The sequence below is a fragment of the Taudactylus pleione genome, unplaced genomic scaffold (genome assembly GCF_031769625.1).
Source record: "Taudactylus pleione unplaced genomic scaffold, aTauple2 ptg000040l, whole genome shotgun sequence".
NCBI lineage: Eukaryota > Metazoa > Chordata > Amphibia > Anura > Myobatrachidae > Taudactylus > Taudactylus pleione.
In genome coordinates, this window is record NW_028284442.1 from 34,264,406 (window position 1) to 34,291,750 (window position 27,345).

The 27,345-nt window shown below is 44.6% G+C and overlaps 1 protein-coding gene across 2 annotated transcripts in view; it reads right to left on the reverse strand.

Annotated features, from left to right (window-relative positions):
• GDPD1 (glycerophosphodiester phosphodiesterase domain containing 1) overlaps positions 1-27,345 on the reverse strand; it is a 109,935-nt gene that overhangs the window by 61,775 nt on the left and 20,815 nt on the right. For both annotated transcript variants that reach the window (XM_088455342.1, XM_088455335.1), the window contains 2 exons: positions 24,705-24,747; positions 5,905-6,040 (listed from right to left, as the gene is read on the reverse strand). In XM_088455342.1, the coding sequence (XP_088311468.1) occupies positions 5,905-6,040; positions 24,705-24,747 (179 nt within the window). The remainder of the gene's footprint in view (positions 1-5,904; positions 6,041-24,704; positions 24,748-27,345) is intronic.

Sequence of the window (27,345 nt, forward strand, 5' to 3'; positions counted from 1 at the left end):
ACTACTACTATATACTTTGGGCACTAATACAAGGGGCACTATTATTGTGGCCAATGTATTGGGGGCACTGTTACTCTTGTAGGCAATGAATAGGAGGCACTACTGCAAGGGGCACTACTACTGTGAGCAATGTATAGGGGCACTATTACACTATTACAAGGGGCACTACTACTGTTGGCAATGTATAGTGGACACTATTACTATTGTGGGCAATGTATAGTGGCACTACTACTGTGTACATTGTATCGAGAGCACTACTACTGTGGGGCAATGTATAAGGGTCACTACTATAAGGAGTACTACTACTGTGGGCATTGTATAAAGAGCACTACTACTGTGGGCACTGCATAGGGGGCATTGTATAAGGGCACTACAACTGTGGACATTGTATAAGGGCACAACTACTGTGGGCATTGCATAGGGGGCACTACTACTGTGGGCATTGTATAGGGGGCACTACTATTGTATGGCATAATGTGTATAAGGGGTACTACGGTGTGGCACACTATACTACTGAAAAAGAGTGCGTCGTAAAATTCCCAATTCGACCACTGGATATATATTATATATATATATATATATATATATATATATATATACATACATACATATACACAATAGAACAAACCGGCACTCCGTGTTAGCTTGCTATATACCTTGCCTGGGTGCCTTCCTCGGGGGTTGTTATCCTCCGTAACAGATAGAACAGAACACAGACGGCGGCACTCACAGGTCTTCCACTTCAATTAATGCACAAGACTCCTTAAGTCATATTCCAACGTTTCAATCTCATTTATTCGAGATTTTCCTCTTGTGTGTGTGTATATATATATATATATATATACACACACACACACACTTTCCACCCCTGTATCAGGCCCATAAAGAGATATAGATAGAACACATATTTATACATTATATATGTATAAACATATTATATACACACATATATTTATACACACACATATGTGTGTATATATATATATATATATATATATATATATACACACACATATACACATACACTTCTAGTTACAGATGGCACCTTCTTGACTTGTATTTTCTCCCGGCCTACTTACCGCTGGGTGATGTCCTCAAGGAACAGGTCTGTGCCATGGTTCGGGGGTCAGGGCAGGGGAGCACGGGATGAGAGGAGCGACGCGCGCAAGGCCCAGCAGCTGCAGAGCTTGTCTTGACGGCATTGGAGGCGGAGCTAAAGTGGGCCGGCCGGTAACATAGTGATGTCACCGGCGCCGGGCCCAGCTGCTGCAGACCCCGAATCCACCGCAGCTCCCTGTGTGAGACAGAGAGACTGTTTTATTTTTCTAGCCTTCTCTGGGGGGCGAGTGTAAACAGGTGCTGGGTGCCGTCACAGTGTGTACGGGTGCGGTCGCTGGGGTAAGGACATTTTCACCAGAAGAGGCAAGACCGACACAGCTTCAGCAGGCCACCCTACAGGTGCTTAACGCAAGCGCCGGCCCTGCCGGAGAGAGCAGGGTGCCGGCTGCAAGTCAATCCACAGCTTGCGGGCCGGCAGCCAATCAGGAGCGGGCGCTCCTGATTGGCTGCCTTTCCGTGAGCTCTAATTTTCTCGCGGCCGCTGACCTATGTTGAAGTGCGGCCAATGATATTTCCTCTGTCCGGGCCCGGTACTGGAGTCCCGGCAGTCCCCCCCTGATGGCGGCCCTGCTTGTGTGTACCGGCACACACCAGTACATACCGGCGAATACGTTATTTGTTGGCACTATATAAAACAAAGGGTTTATACATAATAAGTATGCCCATTCGTCTGACTCCTCTGCAGCAATATACAGAATACCTTGATCACTCAGCACCAGGCTATTTGCTGTTCGCCCTATGTGTGACAGCTTCTGGCTGCCATGATGACAGAGTTCATACTTACAAGCTGAAAGAATTAACATTTTACCCGCCTGCGTGACATTTTTTCACCCTCTCAATTTAGGCACTATTCTGTACAGTCTTTTTCCATGGCTGCGCATGCAAGAAACTATTTACCGTTTTTCTTAAAATCAATATTTATTAAAGGCTTCTTATTGTAAATGGCATCTTAGAGTCCGATTGAAGCATAGTGCGTATAACACATGGGAACTTCAAAAAACATATAATATCTATTTTATGTTACAGTTCTTTGAAAACCATCTTTTATATTTATTTTTATTTTGTTTCTTTCCTGGTCCCATGATCCCTGCTGAAGCTCCTAGCTACACTTCCATCTTATGGGAATATTCCTAAGCAGTTACTGATGGAAGTTAACAATGCAAATCTAAAAATAAATGAAACCGCGTCACTGCGTTATATTTACAATCCATTTATGGGTATATATTTTGAATTCACTTAAAAATAAACTGGTACCACAGCGTGTGTACTAGCTGAATGTCCTGAGACTGTAACTGTCTGCGGATACCTGCAGATGCTTGCTAACTAAACACGATGTCACCATAAGTCACACAGGTAAACAGGCAGCTAATCTGTTTATCCCATAAATGAGTGTCTGCAAGTCACAGTGAGGCTGAAAGTATAAATACATGTTGGTGCAATGTGGAAAAACCCTTATAACATTTACATGAACAATATGTACATTTCCCCATACCCAATCACATGTTATAGCCTCGTGTCTACACTTGTCTGAATGATTGTCCTCGGATACCAACAGTGCTAGACACTGATGTTTGCCTTATAATGACTTCCAGTTGTCTAATGTGCATGAAAGCCTTATATAGGGCCGGACTGGCCATCTGGCACTGTTGGCCAGAAGGGCCGATAGACTAATGTGCTGGTTTGGCCTGAAAGCCTGGCTGTGCTGCTCTGCCTTCCGGCACTCTGCTTGGCTGGCATGCAGAGTCAATTGAGAAGTGTCATGAGGCCCTCCCCTATGACTCACGATACACCCCTGTAAGGCATAGCCATGCACCCTGGGAGGCGTAGCCATGCACCCTGGGAGGCGTAGCATGCGCTGCACTGAGGGATGCTGGGGCTGAATTACTGCCTCAGTCCGTTCCAGCCCTTATATCTTTGTTACTTACCATATGAGAATATACTGAAGGTACAGGTGTGTTCTCATTCACCTATCTTTTTTTTTCCAACACATTCACCTATCTTTTTTGCGACATATGACGTGAGATGCACGGCGCTTTGCCACGGGACATTTATACTTTTTCTTTCATTTAATGTCTGTTTTTTGGTTTTGTTTAAACTGAGTATTCTTTTATTGGTTTTCATAAATAAACATACTTATAATAAAATAAAACAACAAACAAAAAATACAATTGAGCAGAAAAAAACAGCACATAATACAGAAATTTGGTACCATTAAACAAAAGAACAGCATTAAAAACGTATTCATATAGTCGTAATGTAACCATTTATACAAAAGACTATTACATATCGAAGTACTAAAACACAATATAAATCACCTTAACACCCCTATTAAGGGTAAATGAAGGATCGTTAAAAATATGACCATAATATGTCACTATGTCCTAGTCATCCATATTATCTAGTAGTCCGAATATGGGAACGTCGGACCTGTCGTCTGATTCTTTAGCATACCTGGATTTTCACCACCTCTGTTAAATACGATTAAATTTAGATTCAGCCTTGCGGGCAATATATATGTATCATTCGTGGGACACCGTGGCATTTACTAGGGACACCCATTCCCGAAATTCAGGACCTGTGGTAGCCATCCATGTATGTGCTTTGCAGACTTTGGCCAGGGAGCACAAATTAAGAATATACTGTCTGGATTAACAATCAATGGTATCCTCTTCCAGTGTACTGTACCTCGTATGCAAACTACCAGTGTGAGAACAGACTGAGAAATACTGGTAGAGGCAATCACACGAATCACCCGATTCCAAATACCCTGAACCCGTGGGCATGTCCTCAGGAGATGCCAAAAGGTACCCGGAGCGTGTCCACATTTGGGACATTTAGCATCAGTGCAATAGGATTAGTATTTTTGGTGCAAAGGAATTATTATAAAGTCGCAGATTACGTACAAAGATGCATGGCACGGTGCGTGGCGTGGCTCACTTGTATCGGTCCTCAGTCGTTTGCCTTTTTACACAGATTAGCATCTGAGACGCACACACGCCAGCTGCATGCAATGACAGCCCCAGAGTCCCGGCTACCCGTACATTGTACTTTTGTAGCATTAGTGATGCAAATAAGACAAATATTTTATAGAAAAGTGTGTCGGGATGCATGGCACAGCCTCGTCCTAAAGACTGCGATGCGCCAAACATGGCTATTTAGCGCGATTTTAGGATAGGTGAATGAAGATACATCTGCGATATGTCAACGTACGTGTAAAAATTTGCAATTCTCAATGGCTGGATGCTCTACTATTGCTAATGATTTTATTTAATCATGAGCGAGAGGGAATAAGTCACTTTTGTTAGTCAGAATACAGTGTGGCAAACTCTTTTCTAATTCTTATTAACAAATCCCGTACTGAAATGTTGTTCTCCATAGCCCTTTAAAATAAAACAAAATCCATGATACTGTGCACAGAGTGATATTGTGCAGCTATACAGCTTGCCTTAGGGTGATTTACAATTTATCCATTCTGTATAGGGGCACAGACTACATGCAGCTGAGCAGAAGAGACAGGCCCGGCTTGTGGATAGCTCGGTGACAGCTCACACTTCAGGCACGAGTCTGCAGAGACCCAAGCGTCCACTTACAGCTCTGCCTATTCCCCCTATTACTCATGTCAATGGGGCCACTCAGCCTTCATGTCATGTACATTTGCACATGGCAATAGGAACCAGCCACAAGTCTGATTAACCAGGGTCCACTTACTGTAATTTGGGAGAGGGGGGATTTTCAGGAACGTTATGGAGGGTTGACACCAGTTTACATATATACTCCACCATTGAATGTCAAGTTTTATAGGTAACATCTCTTTATAATTATTTCCTTTGCTATCATTTTATTATCTATAGTTTATTACCTGATTATTATTAGTCATTTTTTTATAGTAAATTTTATTAGCATTAATGTTCATACTTGACAAGTTGATATTAACACTTGGCACCTACTTATCAATTACAATCCATTAGTTTTTTATATTTTCTCAAGCTACTTTCTCAGTATATTACCTATATTGGAATGGTATTAAGCTGTGTACACACTGGAGTGACCGGATATTGAGCGTGCAATCTTTCCAACGGCCAAACGATATATCGTATAGTTTCTTCGTATACGATTTATCGTTGCTCCTGTACACACTACTAGAACAACCATCTTTAAGATCACTGGCCGGGAGTGGCAAGAGGTGACGTGTTCAGAGGCCAAATCGGTACAACATATCGTCTGGTCGTAAGTCTGTCGCTAACGACCTGCTGGAGCGCGCAATCATGCATACACAGACGCTTTGTCTTTACGAAATGGCAAATCCTCCCGATATCGCTCCAGTGTGTTCCCAGTTTATCCTACCAGCTCAACCCCCCTCCCCCATCCCTATTCCTCTTTCTTCATATCTCAGCAGTGGACAAAAGACAGGGTAAGAAGGGGCAGTGTCCCTGCTTACCTACATTTCCCAATGTGTTATAATAGCACAAGGTCACTACATACATACATCTTTGTTGCAACTTTTACATTCTCCGACCCCCTAGCAGCCCACAATATCGACCTCCTCACCCTTGATGGTAAATCTAGGAAGCAATGGCTCACTACACACAGGGCATTAGTGTATCTACAACTGTAACTCACCTCACCTGTCATCATTTGCTAGATCCACATATAGGAGATTATGCCATGAAAAGACAAGGCATGGTCCTACAGCTACAGTATCCAGTGATACTGGTATAAGGTCTGGAGGTGGTGGGGGGCCTGCACTGCATGGAAATTGGGGAGCAGTCAAGTATTGGTACTCACACAGTAGTTCAGTTCCGATATATTGACACTGACACCTGTGGACCGCTTCAGGTTCCCATCATGTGACACCACAACCTCTTCATCTTTTGTTAGATGACAGTCGAGTTCTAGCATGTCTGTTCCAAGGTTGATTGCACTGAAAAGGTACAATGACAAAGCAATGACAGTTTTGTCAGCAACATATAGTACACAGGTAATATGTCAATGCTCACCTTGATAAGTAGAAAGGTATACATGAAACTGCGCTATGGAGGGGAACATGAACCCTTTCCTGACCTTATTTGCAGCACTGAGCTTTTGATTTACCAATATCATCACTAGATCACATGCTCTCACCTACAGAACTGATCCCTCCTCTCGTCACACCCCTACAGAACTGACCCCTCCCTCTCATCACACCCCTACAGAACTGACCCCTCCCTCTCATCACACCCCTACAGAACTGACCCCTCCCTCTCATCACACCCTACAGAACTGACCCCTCCCTCTCATCACAACCCTACAGAACTGACCCCTCCCTCTCATCACACCCCTACAGAACTGACCCCTCCTTCTCATCACACCCCTACAGAACTGGCCCTTCCTTCTCATCACACCCCTACAGAACTGACCCCTCCCTCTCACTACAACCCTACAGAACCGACCCCTCCCTCTCATCACAGCCCTACAGAACTGTCCCCCTCCCATCACACCCTGCAGAACTGTCCCCTCCCTCATCACACCCCTACAGAACTGGCCCCTCCCTCATCACATCTCTACAGAACTGACCCCTCCCTCTCATCACACCCCTACAGAACTGACCCCTCCCTCTCACTACAACCCTACAGAACCGACCCCTCCCTCTCATCACAGCCCTACAGAACTGTCCCCTCCCATCACACCCCTGCAGAACTGCCCCCTCCCTCATCACACCCCTACAGAACTGGCCCCTCCCTCATCACATCTCTACAGAACTGACCCCTCCCTTTTATCACACCCATACAGAACTGACCCCTCCCTCTCTTCACATCCCTACAGAACTGCCCCCCCTCTCATCACTACCCTACAGAACTGACCCCTCCCTCTAATCACACCCCTACAGAACTTACCCCTCCCTCTAATTACACCCATACAGAACTGCCCCCTCCCTCATATCACACCTCTACAGAACTGACCCCTCCCTCTCATCACACATCTTCATAAGCACGATCACAATGAAACAACAATCTACGTCAGGTAGGCATACTACCCCTATAAAGTGGTATATTATTATTATTCCATTAAGCTAGTCATTCCAATAATGTGTGGATAGGTAAAATAATGGATAGTACTTATCTACATAGCAGTAGTAGTAGCGTAAAATCCATTAACAGGCAACCTGAAACACTTCAGGGTAACCCTCTAATATTCAAAAGGACACTCAGTAATAATTTAATACACTATATTTAATCAAAGAATGAGATACAGATAGGTGTCTCAGTCTTTGATTAAATGTAGTGTATAAACTTATTACTGTGTTACAAGCTATAATTATCTGACAATAAGGTCGGAAAGTTGCTGGGGGCCACAGGTATAGGCTTGGAGGCGGCTTCTGGCTTTAGGGTTCCCCGTTGCCTGTCACTCCTATATAGTCTATATGTTTGAAAATGTATTTCTTCCAATAATATGTTTGCGGCTCCTTGTGTGAAATGTGTTTGCCATGCACAATGACTATGTCAGCTCATGCGTGGACCAGGTGTTACATACTGTATATATATTAAGTCATCACGCACATTTCTGGGATGACCGAACTGTGTCTGTGGCAAATACACCCTATACCTGACGTGCACTCCGCACGCTCCAGCTCCCTCTGTGAATGCCGTACACGTTAGGTGTGATGTGCGAGTGTGCCGCAGTAGTTGATGGGGCGGAGCAGCTGAGGTGACCCGGATCTTTTACTGGCTGAAAACATGTAATATGTGGTGGGAAGGTCCATAAAAAAAATAATATAATACACTCACCCAATCCGTGAAATACAGGACCCCAAACAGTGCATGTTTTCCAGGTCCCCTCACAGAATCACAAGTGAAATACTTAGCTCCACCTGTGGATCTTTTAAAATGTGTCAGTAAATAATGACTACACATGTACCCCTGCTGGGTGACCTGGAAAACATGAACTGCGTGGGGCCCGGAGAGCCGAGTTTGAGAACCACTGATAGGCTATCATCAGAGTCGGACATTATACAACTCTATGCTGGATTAAAAGTTTCCCCTAATTCCTGTAAAATGTTCGTGGGACAAATGAAGAAATGTATTGTATGCCCTGCTATTGCTTAGTGCTGCAGTGGTTAATGCAGACATAGCACTGGAGTAACACTGGTGTAACTGGATGGCCAAACCAGCACACAGAATATGTTATTACAGCTATTGCATATTAAGTTTACATTAGAGACAGTACCATTAATTACATCTGGATGGGAGAGTCAAGTGACCAGCGCTAGTTTTTTCAGATTGATGCCATAGAGGCCGTGGGCCTTGCAGTTAGCTTCTGAGTGGTGCTGGCCTCTTGCTCATGCTACATTCAGAGAGTGACATGCTTATTTGTAATAAGATATACAAGAACAGATATTTTCTATTAAGGGATCGTGCACATCTACTTAGGAAGAAAATGTATGCTGTTAGGCACCCTGGGACTATTTTTCTTACAAAATATCTGTAATTGTATCTTTCCTAAGGCTCAGTATTCTCTTTCATTACCATAAACTTGATGAGAGAAAGAGAAATGCAATCAGTAACGCTGGGAATAAGAAAGCCTGCAGCTCTGTGCAGACGCTGCCCACTGATTGGCTGCTGTACAATAACATTAGACTCCTACTCCCTGCTAATATGCTGATGAGACAGACAAGCAGGACCACATTCTGAATCAGGGAGATATCATGCTTAACCCCAAACATGTAGAAGTGGCCTCCTCTGGACTTAGGGTTGCAATTCTCACCTGGTAAGTACCATTATTACATAACAGATTTTTTTTCTGGTTTTGGGGGTCTATTTATTAATAATCATCTCCATAGGAAATAAATGTTACTCATTCTCTCCGTGACAAATCTCTAATCTTCCAGAATTTAGTAATCCAAGGCATTGACGTGACAATCGGGGAAAGAGCCTCATCAGCAAGTTTTTTTTCTCTGGTTGCAAGAGAAATGCAGTAGCCAGGGAGACTTCTCTCCCACTCCCACTGCTATTTTGATGGAGCAAATGTGGAGATCACGCGTGGTCATTGGACTGTCCCACAAGCTATCTGTTTTGAAGTTACCAGACCACTTCCCAGAGTAACAGGACTGGAGGAAAGAAGAAAAGTCCAGTGAGTGTTGAGTACCATAGATAAAGTCGCCAATCTAGTACAGGCAAAGTGATTACCTGGGGTCCTCAATGCATACTTGCCTACTCTGACGGAAGTTGGGGGACGCTTCGGATTTTTCGAGTAGCCCCTAGCACCCGCAGAAGAGTAGGCAGATCTCCCACTTCCTAGTGAAGTTGGCAGAATATGGAGAGTATACGGAATTACACGGGTCAGGAAGGAGGTACGGGGCTAAAATGACGCAAATCCTAATGACGTCTAGAGCCCGGCCCCACACTCCGAAGCTGTCATCAGCATCTTCTCTCTGGGCTTCTCCCGGAGAGGAGTTTACTAAAGTCGGCAAGAATGCCTCAATGTCAGCGGTAGGCACGGACTGGAGACAGTGATGCGTGCTCCCGCTGGTCTTTTCCGACATCAATCACCGTCTGAACATGCCGGTCAATCTGCCGATAACGACAGATTGGCCATGTTCAGGGATGAGGGAGTGTGCCTCAGTGGTCAGTATAGGCACTACAGGGAATGAGGATCGACTGTACGATTACGATGTTGTAATCGTACAAACATTCCTCACTTAACGACCTACCCGTTTACCGATCGTAACCCGCGCGTTGCAGTCTGCCTCGAATTTACGACCCGCGCTGACTTTTTAGCGACCGTTCGGCGTCACCACCCACCCTGACTGTTTAGAAACAGGCAGCGTGCGTGGCATCTCAGAGAGATGAGAGATGTCAGAGAAGGAGAAGTCAGAGAAAAGGAGTGCAAAGAAAAGGAAGGCTATTGATCTTGACTTGAAAATGAAGATCATAAGTGATTATGAAGATGGAAAGAAAGTTAAAGAGATAGTCACCTGCTACTGTGAAATTTATGAACAAAAAAAAAAAATTACAAAGCAGCCCATACTAACAGGATTCTTCTTGAAAGCTACACCCAGTACCCCTACACCTAACCCTACAAGTCCTTCCATTCCTAGCCGTCATCTCCCTCACCCGAGCCCTCTACAGATCCTGACGCATCACATGATGAAGGTTTTATTTTTTTTATTCGAATGTCTGTTTTTTATAACTTTATTTTTTATTTAATGCCGATTGTCCTGTACATGTTCTGTAAAGGTACAGTATGCAACAGTTATAGCTTTGCAAAGTAAAAAAAAAATGATTCTAAGTAAAGTTATGCAAAATAAAACAAACACGTTCTGCAAAGTACTGTACAGTGCTGTAAAGAGTTATGCAAGGGGCGTGGCCTGGACTCGGAGCTGATCAGACGCACCTTCAGAGACCTCGTAATAAATTTTGAAAAAACCCTAATTTGAGCTGCCATTGGGCTCTTCCTCCATACCTGGTGCTGGTTCCTGATCTCGGGGTCCTGTTGTGCTGCCCGTGTGGGGGCTCTTGTCCCTGGAGGACGTCAGCTGGCTCCCGGTGGTTTGAGGTCTGGTCCGCGCCAAGAAGCCGGGACATAAATTTAGAGGACCGCCCGTCGGAACCTCCGCAATACACGGCACACTGAGGTACAACCTTCCTCCTGCGTAGTCACCCCTGGAAAACCCCAAATGCCTGCCGATCCGTGACGCACATTGGTGGGAGATAAGCAGTGCTCCGGCGGCTTGAGACAGCGCACTCGCTGCTGGTGCTCCTGACCCTCTCTGAGCACACCGCTAGACGCTGCGGGGCCCAGTAGTGATCTAGTAGGGATTACCTTCCTGCGTCAATGCTGCTGGTGCATTGGCTCCCCTCTCTCTCCCAGCCTACTGCCGGATGGTGAGGCCACTTCTACGGGAGGTGCTGCTCTGTATGTGGTGGCCCTGCTCTGCCCCCGTATATGAGGAGGCTCTGTGCTGTGCTCCCCCTGCCTGTTTGCTCCCTCATCCTGGCCACTGAGGCTCCTGCAGGAGGTTATTAAGCCCAAGATTGGGAGCTCTGAGCAGAGGCTCACTGAGGCTACATATATCAAACAGCCACTTTGGTCTCCCCCTGTGACTGGGGCCCCCATCCCTGCTTCTTTATATACAACCTGGATGCTGGCTGCGGATTTAGCTGCGGGAGCGTCGGCCTTCTCTAGGTGGATCACTATAGTGTTTCCGCCTATGCATAGGGTGCAGCTCTCTGTTTAAGCTGTGAAGAGAGAGGAGAACCTTTTTTCAATGTGAATAAAATCTCTCCGCCCGCACCCATCACCGGTTTACTAATTTTTGTTTTTCTATTTCCACTCATTGCCCTTTTCACGTATTATTCTCCCCTCCTGAACTGTTCACTATGTCCAACCGGCACAAGAAGCCTGCTGCAGGTGAGTCAGCAGACTTTTTCTGACAGAAAGATAAAACCAAAACCAATTCCACACCTGCTCCCTCCCCACATCCTGCCGAAGGAGCGCAGAGCCTTACAGATGACGTCCCTGCGATTTCTCTTTCCTCTGAAATCACTAAAATGATTCATACTACAATCCAGACGGAGTTGCGCTCCCTGATCTCCTCCCTCAAGGTAGAAATAGATTCCCTCGGGTCAAGGACGGACACGATGGAGCGTAAAGTAGATGAGATCTGTCAGTTCCAAGATGTCACAAGTCAAGAATTAGCCGACATGCGCTCGGAGATTGACCTTCTCATGGAACAGATGGAGGATGCTGAGAACAGATCCAGACGCAATAATATTCGTCTCAGGAATATCCCGGAATCCATTGACTCTGATACGCTTCCTGATTACTTGGAGGGACTATTTCTTCTGTGTCTACCAGATTCTTCCACAGAAACCCTACAACTGGATAGAGCTCACAGAGCGTTACGCGCCAAGCCTCCATCTGACCAACCTCCTCGGGATGTCCTTGTTCATTTTCATTACTACAAAACAAAAGAACAATTTCTCTCCTCAGTTCGCTTTGTCTCCACTGTCTCGTTCCGTGGTCACATCTTCAAGCACACCAAGATTTAGGTCCTTCGACCTTGAGGAAACGTAGGGACCTTGTTAATGTCACGAAAGCCCTTCGAAATCATAAAGTCAAGTACAAGTGGGGATTCCCATTCCATCTGCAGGTGTCTCATGAAAGCCATTCCTATAGAATCAAGACCCAGAAGAGGGTCTAGCTCTGCTCCGAAGCTGGGTATCGCCCTTTCTCCACCTTTGCAGCCCGGTAGCAATGATTCTCCTCGACGCTCTGCTCCAACCCTGGAGTGGTCTACTGCTTGAGCTTGAAATACCTCCAGGTTGACACCAGGTGTTTTTCCCTCACTCCTCATTAATAGACTTGATGTTTTCTATTTTTGATAATAATGTTCGCTAATGTTTTGTTTGACCCTGTGAGATGCATGATGGCCTAACTTCAATATTTTGCTATGTTTATTGTCTTTAAATAATTTGCTCCAGCTGTGGGATTTGCTCCTGGAGTTCGTGTGGGGATGGTACTGGTCCTGCCCCCTGGTGATAAATTGGGGGGGCCCTCCCCCTCTGTTTCTGGGACTAACTCTCTTGACACTCTTTGCATTTTATTCGGTAATTCTGGTCAATGTTTCAATTTACAAATATATGGCTTAAATGTAATGTTTTTGGATACCTGGTATGTCTTCCTGGACCTATCTTTTTCCCTCTTTCTCCCTTAATTTTTTTTTTGTTTTCACCGGTGTGAATGGTCGTGTGGGTTCTCCCTCGGTTGAAGATACTCACCACTTTTTTGTCTTGAGGTTCTCCTCCCTTATTTTCTTGTTTTGCTACTGTCATATTTTTTAACTTTTCTCTTTTTTCCTATATTCCTATATACAATATTGCAATTTTGTATGGATATGTTCTCTGCTCTATATCATATTTGTTTGGACCCAAGGGGTGCTGTTCCTATAGTGTACTTACTGCGGTCTGTGGATCAGACGCAGTTCTATTCTTTTTCCCTTTCCTATCCCATACTAACTATCCTGCCCCATCTTTCTCTCTTTCTCTTCCCTTTCCTGGTTGGCAACGTGTGTCTTTTGCTGTGACCATTAAATTCAGTAAGCTTTGTAAGATTCTTCCCTCATGTCTCTGAAATTAATTTCTCTTAATGTAAATGGACTTAATTCCCCTTAAGTGAACTATGACTCTTCAGTATCTCAAGCGACGTCATATTCATATAACAGTATTACAAGAGACGCACTTCTTAAAACACCATCCACATCTCACAAATAAAACCTTCCCTCACGCATATTATGCCTCCACTGACCACAAATCTAAAGGAGTTGCGATCCTCCTCCATCAGTCCTCCCCTTTCATTGTTGATACCTCACATGTGGACCCACTGGGTCGCTATCTCTTTCTTACAGGATTTATCAGAAGCGCCCCAATTACGATAGCCAATATTTATGCTCCTAATGTTTCCCAGGGTGCCTTCCTCTCCATGGTCTTTTTGAACCTGTCTAAAATAGCGAAGGGTAAGATAATTATTGGAGGGGACTTTAATCTGACCCTTTCCTCTCATATAGACCGAGTTGGCCCTTCCAGGCCCTCCCCATCTTTACTTCAGAAATCTACTAAACTGGCTTCACTTTTAAATCTATATAACCTTTACGACTCTTGGAGGGTTTTGTACCCGTCAGCTCGACAATACTCGCACTATTCCCACTCTCATAAGGTGTTTTCGCGAATAGACCTCTTTTTAGTAGACCACGCTACCACTCCCATCCTCCGTTCATCGGAGATCTCCCCTGTCTCCTGGTCAGATCATTCGGCGGTTCTGCTAGATCTGGATTTCCCCTCTATATCCCCTCACTGATTTAAATGGAGAATGGACAACTTTCTTCTTCTCCGCGAAGAGTTCGTTCTCAAATTTTACAGGCGATTTCGGACTTCCATCAACATAATGACCCGGATTACACTTCTCACGCTATTAACTGGGAAGCGTTGAAAGCCTCGCTCCGTGGACACTTTCTTCAGATTTCATCTGCTCGTAAGAGAGCAGAGAGAAAGGAGATCTCTGTTTTAGAAGATAGAGTCTTGGCTTTGACAGAGAAGTGCCAACGGTTCCCTAAGGACAAATTTTTTCGTCAACTACGCTTATGCAGAGGTCAATTGAATCAACTTCTCTCATCAAGGGCAACTCGCACTCTCAAATGGTTACAACAAAAATTTTATGAACTCTGGGATAAAGCTGGTCGTTTCCATTACGATCCAAAATCTATCGCTAACAATTTTAGGGATTTTTATTCCTCACTCTTCAGAATAGGGACCTTTCCCCTTCCTCTCTCTTAGACGCCACTCGTACCTATCTTTCCTCCTGTAACTTACCTCATCTATCACCGTCACAAGTGCCTGCTCTTAATAAAGAGATCTTACCTGAAGAGCTAGAACAAGTTGTGAAGTCTATGAAATCCTCTTCTGCCCCCGGTCCGGATGGTTTTCCTGCGGCTTTTTATAAGAGATTTTTACCATCTCTTTCCCCTCTTTTGTTGAATCTTTTCAACTCTATTTTAGCTGACCAGAAGTTTGATGAAGCCACCACCAGGGCAGAATTAGTGGTGATACATAAAGAGGGTAGAGATCCAAGTCTATGCGCCATCCCTTCTGAATGTTGATTTAAAAATCTTTGCTAAGCTTCTTGCCTCTCGTCTTGCTCTTGTAATCCCCTCCCTGGTTCATCATAATCAAGTGGGGTTTGTCCCGGGTCGTCAGGCCTCTGACAATACTCGCAAGATCATTGATCTTATTAATTTTGCCAATTCTAAATCACTCCCGGCCCTGGTGGTGGCTTTGGACGCTGAGAAGGCCTTTGATAGGGTAGATTGGTCCTTTCTGAGATCTACCCTTCATGCTTTTGGCTTCCATGGAAACTTCTTGAACGGAGCGGCCTCTTTGTATTTCAACCCCTCTGCTGTAGTCTTGGCCAATGGCTTTGCTTCCTCTTCTTTTGGTATATTCAATGGTACCCGGCAGGGCTGCCCCTTATCGCCGCTTCTTTTTGCCCTCATTATGGAGCCTCTCGCCGCTCTTAATCTCAACAACCCTGCCGTTACTGGCATTAGGTGGGGCAATCTCATCATAAAGTGGCCCTTTATGCGGACGATGTCCTTCTCACCCTAACCCATCCTTCCTCTGCTCTCCCGGCAGTCTTAGAGGAAATTCATACATAACTTTAAAATAAATGAAGATAAAAGAGGTCTTACCTATACACTTGGACCCCTCTACGATTTCCCATTTACGTGCCTCTTACACTTTTCGATGGGGCCCTCAATCAATAAAATATTTAGGAGTTCATCTCACTAATACTTATGATAAGTTATTTGCTGCAAATTTTTCGCCTCTATTAGAAAAATTCGTCGTGACCTAAATGCCTGGGGAGCCCATTATATTTCCTCTATAGGGCGTGTAAATGCAGTTAAAATGAATGTACTTCCAAGATTCTTATATTTTTTCCAAACACTCTCTGTGAAGATCCCCTCAATTTTCTTAGCTACTTTGCAACGGCTGGTCTCCAGATTTGTCTGGGCAGGTCGTAAACCAAGTGTTCGTTTACTATGACAACGTGGGAAAGAGGGAGGCTTGGGTTTACCCAACTTTCAAAAATATTATTTAGCCGTACACCTAACCCAGGCGATCCTAGCACATGCAGCGGCTCATACTAGGGGATGGGTAGACCTGGAAGCCCACATACTCGCCTTTCACTCCCATTACTCTCTCTTTTGGATGGAACACAAGCATAGGCCACCCCCTTCTACCATTCCTCCTTCTCTTTGCTTTGCCCTGTCTATATGGGACTACTGTGATAGAACCTTTGCCTTGATTCCAAATCGCATCTCCATGACTCCCTTATGGAATAATAAGGGTTTTGTTCTGGTCTGGACCCTAAGCCCTTTGCTCCCTGGCTTTCCGGTAACATCAAATTCCTGAGGGATATCGCCCCCGTATGCCCGTTCCCTGAGTTTTCTAATTTTCAAGACAGACTTGGCATTCCGACACGGTGTTTCCATCAATATCTTCAATTACGTCACCTTTTTACTACAGTAATTGGTCCCAAATCCCACCCGACATACTCCCTTCTGGAATCTTTCGGTCTTCTCCGCTCCGGAACCAAGGGACTTATCTCCTCTCTATATAATTTATTAATTGCTCATAAACGCCCTCTAAAAGAGCCGCATGAGCTGGCTTGGGAGAAAGACATAGGAGTCTCTCTGGATCCTAAAGAGTGGTCTAAGATTCGCGAGCTGACGGTGAAATCTTCAATATGTGTTAGAATCAAGGAGAATGCTTATAAGAGAATGTACAGATGGTACCTGGTGCCTACTCGCATTCGAGCTATTTACCCTCAGGCCTCGGATAGATGCTGGAGGAGTTGTGGAAGAGAGGGGACCCTGGCCCACATTTGGTGGCACTGCCCTAAGATTGATAGTTTTTGGGAGAAAGTCCATCGATTAATATCTCTGGTCACCAATGTCTCACTTCTCCCTTGCTTATCATCTCCCTCCTTCCGCGTCCTATGAGACATATTCTTAATGCCGCTAACTGTGCTATAGCTTCTCCATGGAAAAAGATAGACCCTCCATCTATGACGGCTGTTCAGAGTTCAATTTGGCACACATATAATCTTGAATGTATTACTAGTCAACTCCGTGAGGAGGCCCATAAGTTTTCTGAGACATGGGCTCCTTGGATAGCTTACGATGATGCCAAACCTGGTTCAATTTAGATCCCCTATAGACCCTTACTGTGCCAACTCTCTTTCCCCTTCCTCTTTCCTCGGCCATTGTTCCTTACTAACAATCCCCTGCTTTTCCCCTCTCATGGAATTTCTCTTTCATTTCTATTTTTTCTTACCTTAGCATTTCTATATATTCTAAAATAATATGGGTCTGTTTTGTTCTCTATAAATGAAATGCATATGTGCTAATCGTCGTTTTACATTTGTTTCACGGCTATATTTTGCCATATTACCTGGATTATTTGATAATTTTCTCAATGTGTTTGGTCTTCTGTATCCATGAAAAATACAATAAAAATCTATCTTTCAAAAAAAAAAAAAAGTTATGCAAAATGACTCTATGCAAAGTAAAAATAAAAGCAAAATAAAAAGTACAAGTTATGCAAAGTTTCCTTTTCTTTATTCATAATACAGTACAGATAAATGATTGCTGTGCATACTGTATACAGTACAGTATATTGTACTACTGTACATGTATACAATACTGTACTATGCTATAAGTATGCATATACAGAACAGTACTGTATATCCTGTTGATGCTTTCACTGACTCCTTCACTATTTTTACTGTTCAAAATTGTTGAATGTGCCAGCTTCTTTCCAGCTTCATTTTATAATTGCTCGTTTAACAACCAATTTGTTTAACGACCAAGTAGTTGTAATGGACCTCGGTCGTTAAGTGAGGAACGTCTGTACTGTCGTTACCCCATCGTCTAATGGATACACACTTTTAGAAGCTACTTGTTTGCTATTGGCAACTTCTTCACTTTAGCTCTCTCAAAAGGTTTCATCAGACCATTACAACTATCTTTAAATTTCAATAACAAAAAACAAAAAAAAAATTCAAATAAAAAATATATATATAACTAGTTAGAATGACTAGGCTTCCTATGCAGGCGCAAATAGCTCTATGTGTTCGGTATCTGACTGCAATGAGTGAGGTTGTGAATTCAAATACCATGGTTTGACTGCTGAGAAATGTGTGTTTTAAATGCAGGGATTATAACTGAAGCCAATCAGCTTAGCCTGCCTGCCCTAACCACAATACATCAGGAGAACAACATCCAATGAGACTGTGCACTGGCTCTGAACCAGTCGGGTGCATTCCACGGCACCCCGACCAATCCATCGATGCGAAATTGACAGCATGGCAAAGAAAAGCAAGAAACTGTGCTGAGTCTGAGGTAGTCGCTGGTTCTTCAGCAGGGGGGAATAGCTCCCTGTTACAGTTTTAACTCCCAGGAAAGCACTGGAGATACAGACTTTACAGCCATCAAGACAAAAAGCTTCCCCAGTTTTATATCAGAAATGGGAGATGCTAACTACTATATGGTACTGTTTGTTTTTTATCTGTTTTATGTTCACTTGGCTAAATAACTGAATGTCATACTCCAGCCCTTAAAAACACTTTCTTACCTCTCCGTTGTGTCTGTCCCGACTAGCACAGAGGTCCGCTCACGCTGTACATCGCTCCCAGCTGGTGCTGAAGTCTGTCTGTGCTGCTCCTGCCCCATCCGCTGAGGGGTTTATTTATCAAGCAGTGAAAAATGTAGTGAAGCGGACCAGTGGAGAAGTTGCCCATGGCAACCAATCAACTTTGAAGTAACATTTAAGTACAGTCTGTAAAATAATAGGCAGGAGCTGATTGGTTGCCATGGGCAACTTCTCCACTGGTCCACTTCTCTAAGTTTTTCACTGCTTGATAAATAAACCTCAGTGTTTTGTCACTGAGCATGAAAATGGCTCTCTGCAGCCTCTTGCTCACAGTGTGTCTTCCCAGCATGATTGCACACAAGCTGCACACCAGAGTTCTCTCCTAAAGCACAGTATGAGCACAGCCATGTTGGACTCCATCACCTGATGCTCTTCCTCCACTCAGAGCGCTGCTCCCAGACCAGCTGATCGCAGCATACAATCCCTGAGGATCCTCCCCTATAAATTCCATTTCCTGACTGGCCTCTGTTGCCAGTACAACGTCGCTTCTGCTGAATTACAGCTCTGTGCGGAGCTCCAAGGTACTGTGTATCTGAACGGTGCACGCATGTGCACTGCTGAACACAGATGCCCGATTATCGAGTGTGCAGAATGGGTCTTGCTTAATCGCGCGCAAGCCCTTGAATGCCTCTGCCTGACTAACAGGCAGAGGCATTTAAGGGGCAGGCCGGCGTTCCTGGAAACGGAGCGTGTCTGCCCCGTTTTCCGGTGTGTCTGAGCGTCTTAACGCCGTTTCAGAGGCGTGCATAATTAAGACACAGTGTCATAGTACACGTCACATGGCTGAATTTTACACTGAAGTGCTTGCGGTAGGGTATGGTCTGCCACAAGTGCTGCGTATGCATCCGAAGGATCTCGATGTTACCGAGTGTTGCATACACTTCCTGGAGATGACGTGTATTGTGAAGGGAAAGTGGGCGTCTAAAGACACGCTGGTAGGCATCTACATACACACCGCGATCGCACGCCAAGACATAGTGGGTGTTCTAATGCCTTGCTATGCGATCGCGGCATTTGCATACTTTGGCAGCGTGTGAACGCATCTAGCGAGCGGGTCTGAATCGGGCCCTCAAATCGATCAAGTTCTTCAATTCATCTGATCCGATTCTGCCCATCTCTTCAGTATTATATATCCAGTTCCCATTCCAACCAGCTGCTCAATAAAGACATTTTACTTTACTGTCCTCGTCTTCGGGCCCATCATCCTCAACAGTTCATATCACTCTTCTTCAGCCTCCCATGCCTATTCCGACCAACTCCTAACCTCAGACATGACACCAAACTCACCGTTATAGATATAAACACGTTCAGAACCATACATTTGTCAAGACAACAGACCTGATTTTTAGTCCATGATTTTGAACTCTGCAGGTGATTTTAGAACAATCTGATGGAAAAAAATGTCTCCTTGTTCAACAAGTTTTTCTAAATGTCACATCAGGCAATTGTTATACAAAATACTACTATGCACAGTACTACTACTGAACACAATCCTCTCATTCAGCTAGGACTCATAGCTCTAAAGTTGCTGCTTATGCCCCATGCATCAGGGTTATTGATTAGAAGTTATCTGAACATCTACAGAAAAAGGACCCTATATCATTGGGGTCTTAGAGCATCCTGAAATATATGAACCCACTTCGCAGGCTCTTTTCCTCCATCCTTCATGATATAGGGTGATTTAGGAAAAACTGTTTAATTGTGCCTTGTTCTGTACTTTTGGAGATTTATCACAGATCTAAAATCCATCATTATGATACGCACTTCTTTGTTCCAAGATCAGAATGTTTAAATTTGGCCCTGTTATACTGCAATATATACAGATGTGTCCCCATACATCTAGCCTCAATGCGCCACCTGGCGTGAGTGAGCCGCCAGGTCCTGTGCCACTCTGCTAGCGTTGGGTGTTTTTTTTCCCCTAAAATGTGTCTGTCGCAAAGCGATGTGACTAGGACGCACCAGAAGACTGTGCTGATTCATTTTATACGCGACACTTGTAATGAAAAATAAAGCACTTTGTATACAGATTCAGGGCCTCAGTCGCACCAGGGCTGCAACTAGGGGGGGGGCTGAGGGTGCACGTGCACCGGGTGCCGCCTCTGATGGGGTGACGAAATGAAAGTCTCTCCAGACAAGGAAGCAGGGCAGTGTGCACAGGACACAGAAAGAGCGTCATGACGGCCGCTGCTGTGACCGGGATGATGAGCGCTCTGAGGGCTGTTGCTGGCTCTGCCTCTGCAGCACGAAGGTGATGTGCGGGATGTGAGCGGGTGATGTGGGGCCTCGAACGCACTCTATCTAGAGTCTCTGCAGCCCCCGCGGTAGCTTGGGGGCGGTGCCGAATGAGGGCTGTGCCGGCCTCATTGAAGTGAGGGGAGAGCAGCACTAGTGACTGCGCTGCCTCCGGAGTGACTGTCAGGCGGACCACGGGAGCGTGGGAACCGTCGAATCACCGGCCGGGGGTGATACAGGGCTGGATAGCGGCTGCTCCACTCCTGGCTGTGTGAGCTAATCAGCGAGAGCTGAGCTGCCATGAGGTGAGGACTGCGTGTGGCCTGCGGGGACAGGCAGGTGGTGCTGGGCTCAGTGCAAAGTCAGTGGGCTGCAGTGCTGGCACATGAAGGGAAAGAGGCGGCTGGTAGAGAAAGATACGGGGTGGTAGGGATAAGACAGGAGAAGGGGGAGCGAGATGGCAAGAGGGCAGAAGAGAGGAGGGGAGAAAAAACTGCTGGGCACAAGCTAGTGCCCACTACCTTGGCAAGTGAAAGGTCCTCAAAACTAGTATATTAATATTTGCTAAACAAAGTGCTTATAAGGTAGAAAATAGTACGCTAAATATATAACATTAGGCTGGTCGGTGTTCCCTATAGTTTTGTCCTACACAATATGATTAGCGTTCACCTTTGTAAGTTACAATAAGTCGTTCCATTCTCAATTTCTCATGCAACCAAATGCATATCATACTGCTTAAAACTCAAACTTTAAATTTTCATGGTGGTTTCTTTCTATCTCTTGTTGATATCATATCATGTTTGAGTGTGCATTAAAACTTGCACCTGAGATGGAGGGAGGGGGGGCTCCAAATTACTGTCTTGCCCCGGGTGACAAAAATCTTAGCCCTGGTCGCACACAGGTATACAAGTTTTGCATGTCAAATTAATCAGCATAGTCTGCGACTAAGACACATTTTTGGCAAAAAAAAAAAAGACGCCTGGCACTAGCAGAGTCTCACGAGACCTGCCACGCCGAGAGGGGCTTTTTTAGTGTGACTCCAGCAAAGATGTATAAGGACACATCTGTATGTCGGTCAGCATGAGGAATTTGTCGTCTACCATCGTTTTCAAATTTAGCATTTAGTTATTTTGGAAATATCATATGACCAAGGTCACATGTGGGCTCTTTCTCATGTGACTGCACTGAGGTTTAATGTCTCTACCTTTAAACTTACTTCACTCAAGAGAGGTATAAGGGCCTGATTCAGAGCCGCTCGCTGCTAGTGAGCGCTCGCTCTGAATCAGGGCGGGGATTTTTTTTTTTCTTCAGGCCGCTCGCTAAGCTCGCCACAGCTTTTGCGAGCGGCCTGGAGATGGTCGCGATTATCGCGACCATCGGGTTTGCGAGGAGACCCTGTGGAAGGGTCTCAGCTCTCACAAGCCCGAGTGGACTTCCTCTAATAGAGCAGGCAGTCCACTACTGACATCACTAGTGATGTCAGTAGGGCCGCCCACAAAGGCCAGGCGTTCCTAAGGGAACGCCTGTGTTTGTGCAGCCACCCCCCTACCCGCCTACAAAACGGGGCGAGCTGTCACTCACCATCGACAGCCGCCCCGTCTTGTAGCGAGTCCCGGAGCGACTGAACTTCAGTCGCTCGCTGGGGCTCGCGCATGCGCACTCCGGATGCGGCGCATGTGCAGGGGGCAAATATCGACCCGCTTGCGAGCGGGTCTGAATCAGGCCCTAAGTCCCCTAGATGGAGACATGAACACAGATTGAGGAAATACTGATTAACGTATGTAAAGAGTACAGCCCCCAATATGGTCCAATGTTTGACACTTCCTACTAGAAAACTATGAAAATTAACATCGTCAAGAGCAGATTTAATATTTTGGGGGAGATGTACAGCACGTTCCTAACAGGGCAAGTGGAGACGTTGCCCAAATCAACCAATCAGCTTCTAGCTTCCATCTACTAGTACATTCTATAAAATAATAGGTAGAATCTGATTGGTTGCTATGGGTAACTTTTCCACTTGTCCTTTTTAGAAGGTTTGATATAACCCCCCGCCTTTATGTGAAATGAATATACTATACAATGTATTACTGAGCTGAATATCATATATAAAGTACCTGGAGTGTGTCCTTAAGTAAATATGATAGGTAGTGGCAGTGAGGTTTAGGCACTAGGGGGGGGGGGGGGGGGGGGGGGGGGGGGAGGAGGTTAGGTTTAGGCACCGAGGAGGGAGGGTTAGGGTTAGGAAGAGGAGAAGGGTTAGGATACTGACCAACAAGTGTCGGTATCCTAATCCTGTCGAGATGCCGGCGTCAAGATTTTGACTGTCAGGATCCCGTACCCAACCCCGTTTTTTACTGCATACGGAGACACACCTTGAAAACAAGTCTGCGTTTGAGTTACCATCTCCACCTTCCCATTGCGGCCCACAAACGGTCCCTGCCTGTCAATCACTTTGCAAATAAATCCTAACTGCAAGCGACATCGGTAATTAAACCTGACAGATGCGCACATCACCGATAATCGCTCAAACTGCATAAACATCGGCACTGAGTACATCTCTGAATCAGGCCCAGAGACTCATAAAAGGGATTATTTCATGGACTGTGTGTCGAGAGGTCACCAGCCTCACTGATATCAATAAATTCTTCACATGTAAGACTGGGTACACACTATACGATGTGTACCCAGCACGACATCGCCGGCGACAGGGCCCTGCATGCGGCAGATATATACACACTTGCAGATGCTGAGCCCGACGGGGGAGAGCTACGTATCATGCTGCATTCTGCAGCATGGCATCGATAGTGACATCCCCCGTCGCCCCTGCAGTACGGCCGACAGACGATGTCGCCAGCGACCAGCGGGAGCGCTTATCATGGGTACACACTAGACGATGCGCCAGTTATGTTGCTCCAATCCGCGGGATCGGACAACATATTGTGAAGTGTGTACCCAGCTTTAGATGTAATGTCCTCTGCTTGTCACTTGTAGGATCACAGGGTACATCTGGAGTAACAAATGGTACCCAATTGCTGCCGCGGGTCATTATTTAGGTTAGATAATGAGACATTTTGCTGGCTTGCTGCCCCGATACTAATGCAAAGGTTTAATTACATGGAACAGTCACATGAAACCTATACACATACAGTATGTCTTATAATCACTATGAGAGCAAGGAATTATATAACTAAACACTACAAATTTTTTAGACACTATACTTTTTAAAATGAATAAGGACATTTAATTTGAAGTCATCTGATTACATCTATAGATTTTCTATAAATACTATTTACTTGAATAACAGGGCTGACACAAAATGGCCGATCTACATTGCGTGTGTGACAGGGACTCTTTAAATTGACAGAAATGTTTAAATCGGCTCCATAAGTCACAGCGCAAAGATAGACAATTCCCAAAAATGTCAATTAGACATTAGGCTTAATATAAAATTGGATGTTTAATGCGCAAAAGAAGCAAGCACAGAAACAATATGTATAGCCGCTCATATGCAGAGGCGTACGCACATATAGATGGGGAGACACATTGCATATGGGTCACTACTAGTCATCATCATAAACTACATCCTATACTAGGCGCAAAGGATAAATCTCCAGAAAGGCGTACTTTCTCTCACCTACAGGTCTGCTTGGCCTGTATAGTAAGCCCTCACTGAACTCTGCCTACGGGAGAACAACCGGTTACTACCCAGTTCCGCCTCCTCGGTCGTAAGTGTAGATGCGATCAGAATACTCGTGACTCTGCATGCACCCGTTTTACTGAGCGCGCACAGTGAGAATTCACACAAAGATACACTTTGCAGATGGTCATACGTTCAACTTTGCATCACTCCCATAGGGGTATATTTACTAAAGTGCTGGTTTTAAGAAGAGGAAATGTTGCCCGTAGCAACCAATCAGATTCTACTTATCATTTATCTAGCAACATCTCCACTTCTAAAAACCTGAACTTTAGTAAATATAACCCACTAGGGGCTAATTCTGAGTCTACGTAACGTAGTTGTAATTCCGGACAGCAATCTTATACTCCTACATTTATATAGGGCACAAAACATTATAAATCCACTTCTCAGAATATATATAGTATACTCACTGTTTGAAAGCAGTCATTGTGTTTTCTAGATTCTCTCCAGCACCTTAAAAAAAGATAAATACACATGTATGTTTGGCCACAAATGCGTGTGTACTATTTGTGATGCATACAAAACACATATACTGGCATGTTCTGGTATTGCAGAAATGATGGACTAAGGACAGATAATTTGCAATAGAAAATGATTAAAAGTTTGTACATAGCAAAAAGAATCACAAATGTTTTCATTTCCATCTTGACCAGTTTGTAAAAAGATATTTTGCTGATTTTTTGAAAACTTATTTGCCTTTATCATGAGGAGCTTAAGGTGCCCACACACATACTGACTTTTCATCCAATTTGCCCGATTTCAACGAGTCCTGATGACAGATCATGTAAAAAATGGCCAAATCGTGAGTTTCTACTCTTGATCACGATGCCAATGCTGGTCCCCGCTCGTCGTACATCGCATCTTCAGATCTGCCGTGCTGTAGGGCAAATTAGCCAATCTGGGATCCAATGCACTGGCTGCAAGATAGATCGTAAGTCAGATTGGACATTTTTAACTCCAAATCGTGACCACGACTGCCTGGGGAGAGTTCAGGGGAAATCGTGTACATCGGCTGATTGGGAGCAAGTCGGTATGTGTGTGGACACCTTAAGTAACAGATGAGTGTATGGTGACGTTTTTTACAATATATTTATTAAACAGCATAAAATGTTTTACCATCAATTAGAAACAGCGAACTTCTCAAGTATGAATTTGTTAGTGAACATGACTGTGATTAGATTATTTCTGCTTTACAATAAAACACCATTAAAGGGGGATTTCAATCAGACCCATTAATTCTTTTGTGCCCTTCAATTACATTCCATTTTTCTTAGTGCGAAAAAAAACGGGATTCGCCCAAAAACACATAGAGTCTGTGATAATTTCACGGACCTAAGTGTTTTCGTGGCCACGAATGCGAAAACAGGGTCATTATCAGAGTTTTTTTTTCACCTGCCTCAGACAGGTGAAATAAAATCCTCAATAACTGCCGGCTTCAGGGCTAATTCAATTAGTAGCAGTAAATGACAGTAGGTAATTGAATTCCCCCCTCCATATGTGTGATTTCAAAACACAATTGATGCAGTAATTACATTACTGCATCAATTTAACCAAGATCGAATTGTTCAGATCATAACACAGGGCCTGATGCGATAGACACTAATGCACGCGCGGCTGTGGTTTCTTTCGGATTTTCGGCTGCAATGAAATGCAAATGCTAGTTTCAGCTTTCCCCTTGCGTAATTGCCAGCGCCGGAGATTGAAAGCCCTGAGACGCCCACGGTCAATGCCTGTAGGCAGTGTAAATCCGCCGGTGTACTCAAACACTATACCGTCAGCACGGCATTGCGACGACCAATCACACTTACGACACCCTTTGGCTGGCGCAGTGTCTTCTTCTGAACTTTCTCTAAATATGGCCTCTGTGGCTGCGAGTCTGTGCTTGAAAAGGCAACTTTTGTGAAGCTCCCATAATCACTGAGTACAGAAGAAAATGTGATGCTAATCTAATACTACTTTTACACCTAAATTCCGGGCCTGACCCGGAGTTGGAACAGGATTCCAATCCGGATCAGACACGGAATTTAGCCAGCGCCAACCCAGGACATTCCCGAGTCGGCGCCGTTCACACCGGAGTCGGGTCTCCATAGACCCAGCTTTTGACGTCATCTCCAAGCACCACTGAAGCCGGACCAATCAGCCGGCATGCGGCGCGCTCCAGGTCATCGTGACCCGGAGCATGCCGTTCACACTGCAAGGTTTCACGGGTTACTCCCGTGTTAAACCCTGCTAGTTACCTGGGTTAGATTGCCGGGTCACTCGAACCGGCGATCCAACCCTCTTCCCTTTAACACCAAGGAGCTACCCGGGTTAACGCTGCATAAAACCGGGTTTTAGCTCCGATGTAAAAGGGATATAAATGGAGTGGAAGGTATATAGTTCACATAACCGGTATATATATTAAATATAACGAACTATTAACCCTTAAAGGATGTCAACTGCCAAACTGTAAGCACCTGCTCAGGAAGTATGAAGTATAGAGGACATTTTTGCTGCCTGGGTGTTTAAAAATAGAGCATGCATTGCAAACCCAAACAATTTCAGTTTGAAATCATTAAAATGTGTGTTCGCCTGTCTTTGAATACTAGAAGACGCTACTAATGTGTGTCTTACTTTTACCTTTGACATGAGACAGAAAACGTTGCACAACACAGTAAACATGAGTCATCTGAGGATCTACACAGTCATTCTGAACGTGTTAAATTTGCAGACACGCAAGTGCTGCACTAAGGAACAATTACTAGGAAACTGCCTTGTAAGCAGAGCTGCATTACTACCTAATACATTGCAAAGTGGCCTCATAATCAGGCTTTGGAAAATTTCCTGACAGCTAGCACTTTTTTTTTTAAATTGTATCAGGCAGTATTACAATGTATCCACAACGGACAGATAAAATAAAATCTGTAACAAAAGGGGGGATCGTGGTGGCAAATCCCCAAATCGTTAGCATAACACGTCTGTGTACATTATTATGGTAGTGTTTTAAGGTCTGCAATTTGTTTTCATAAAAAATTATATTTCTTACAGATTTTTCTTTTACTGACTGTCAGT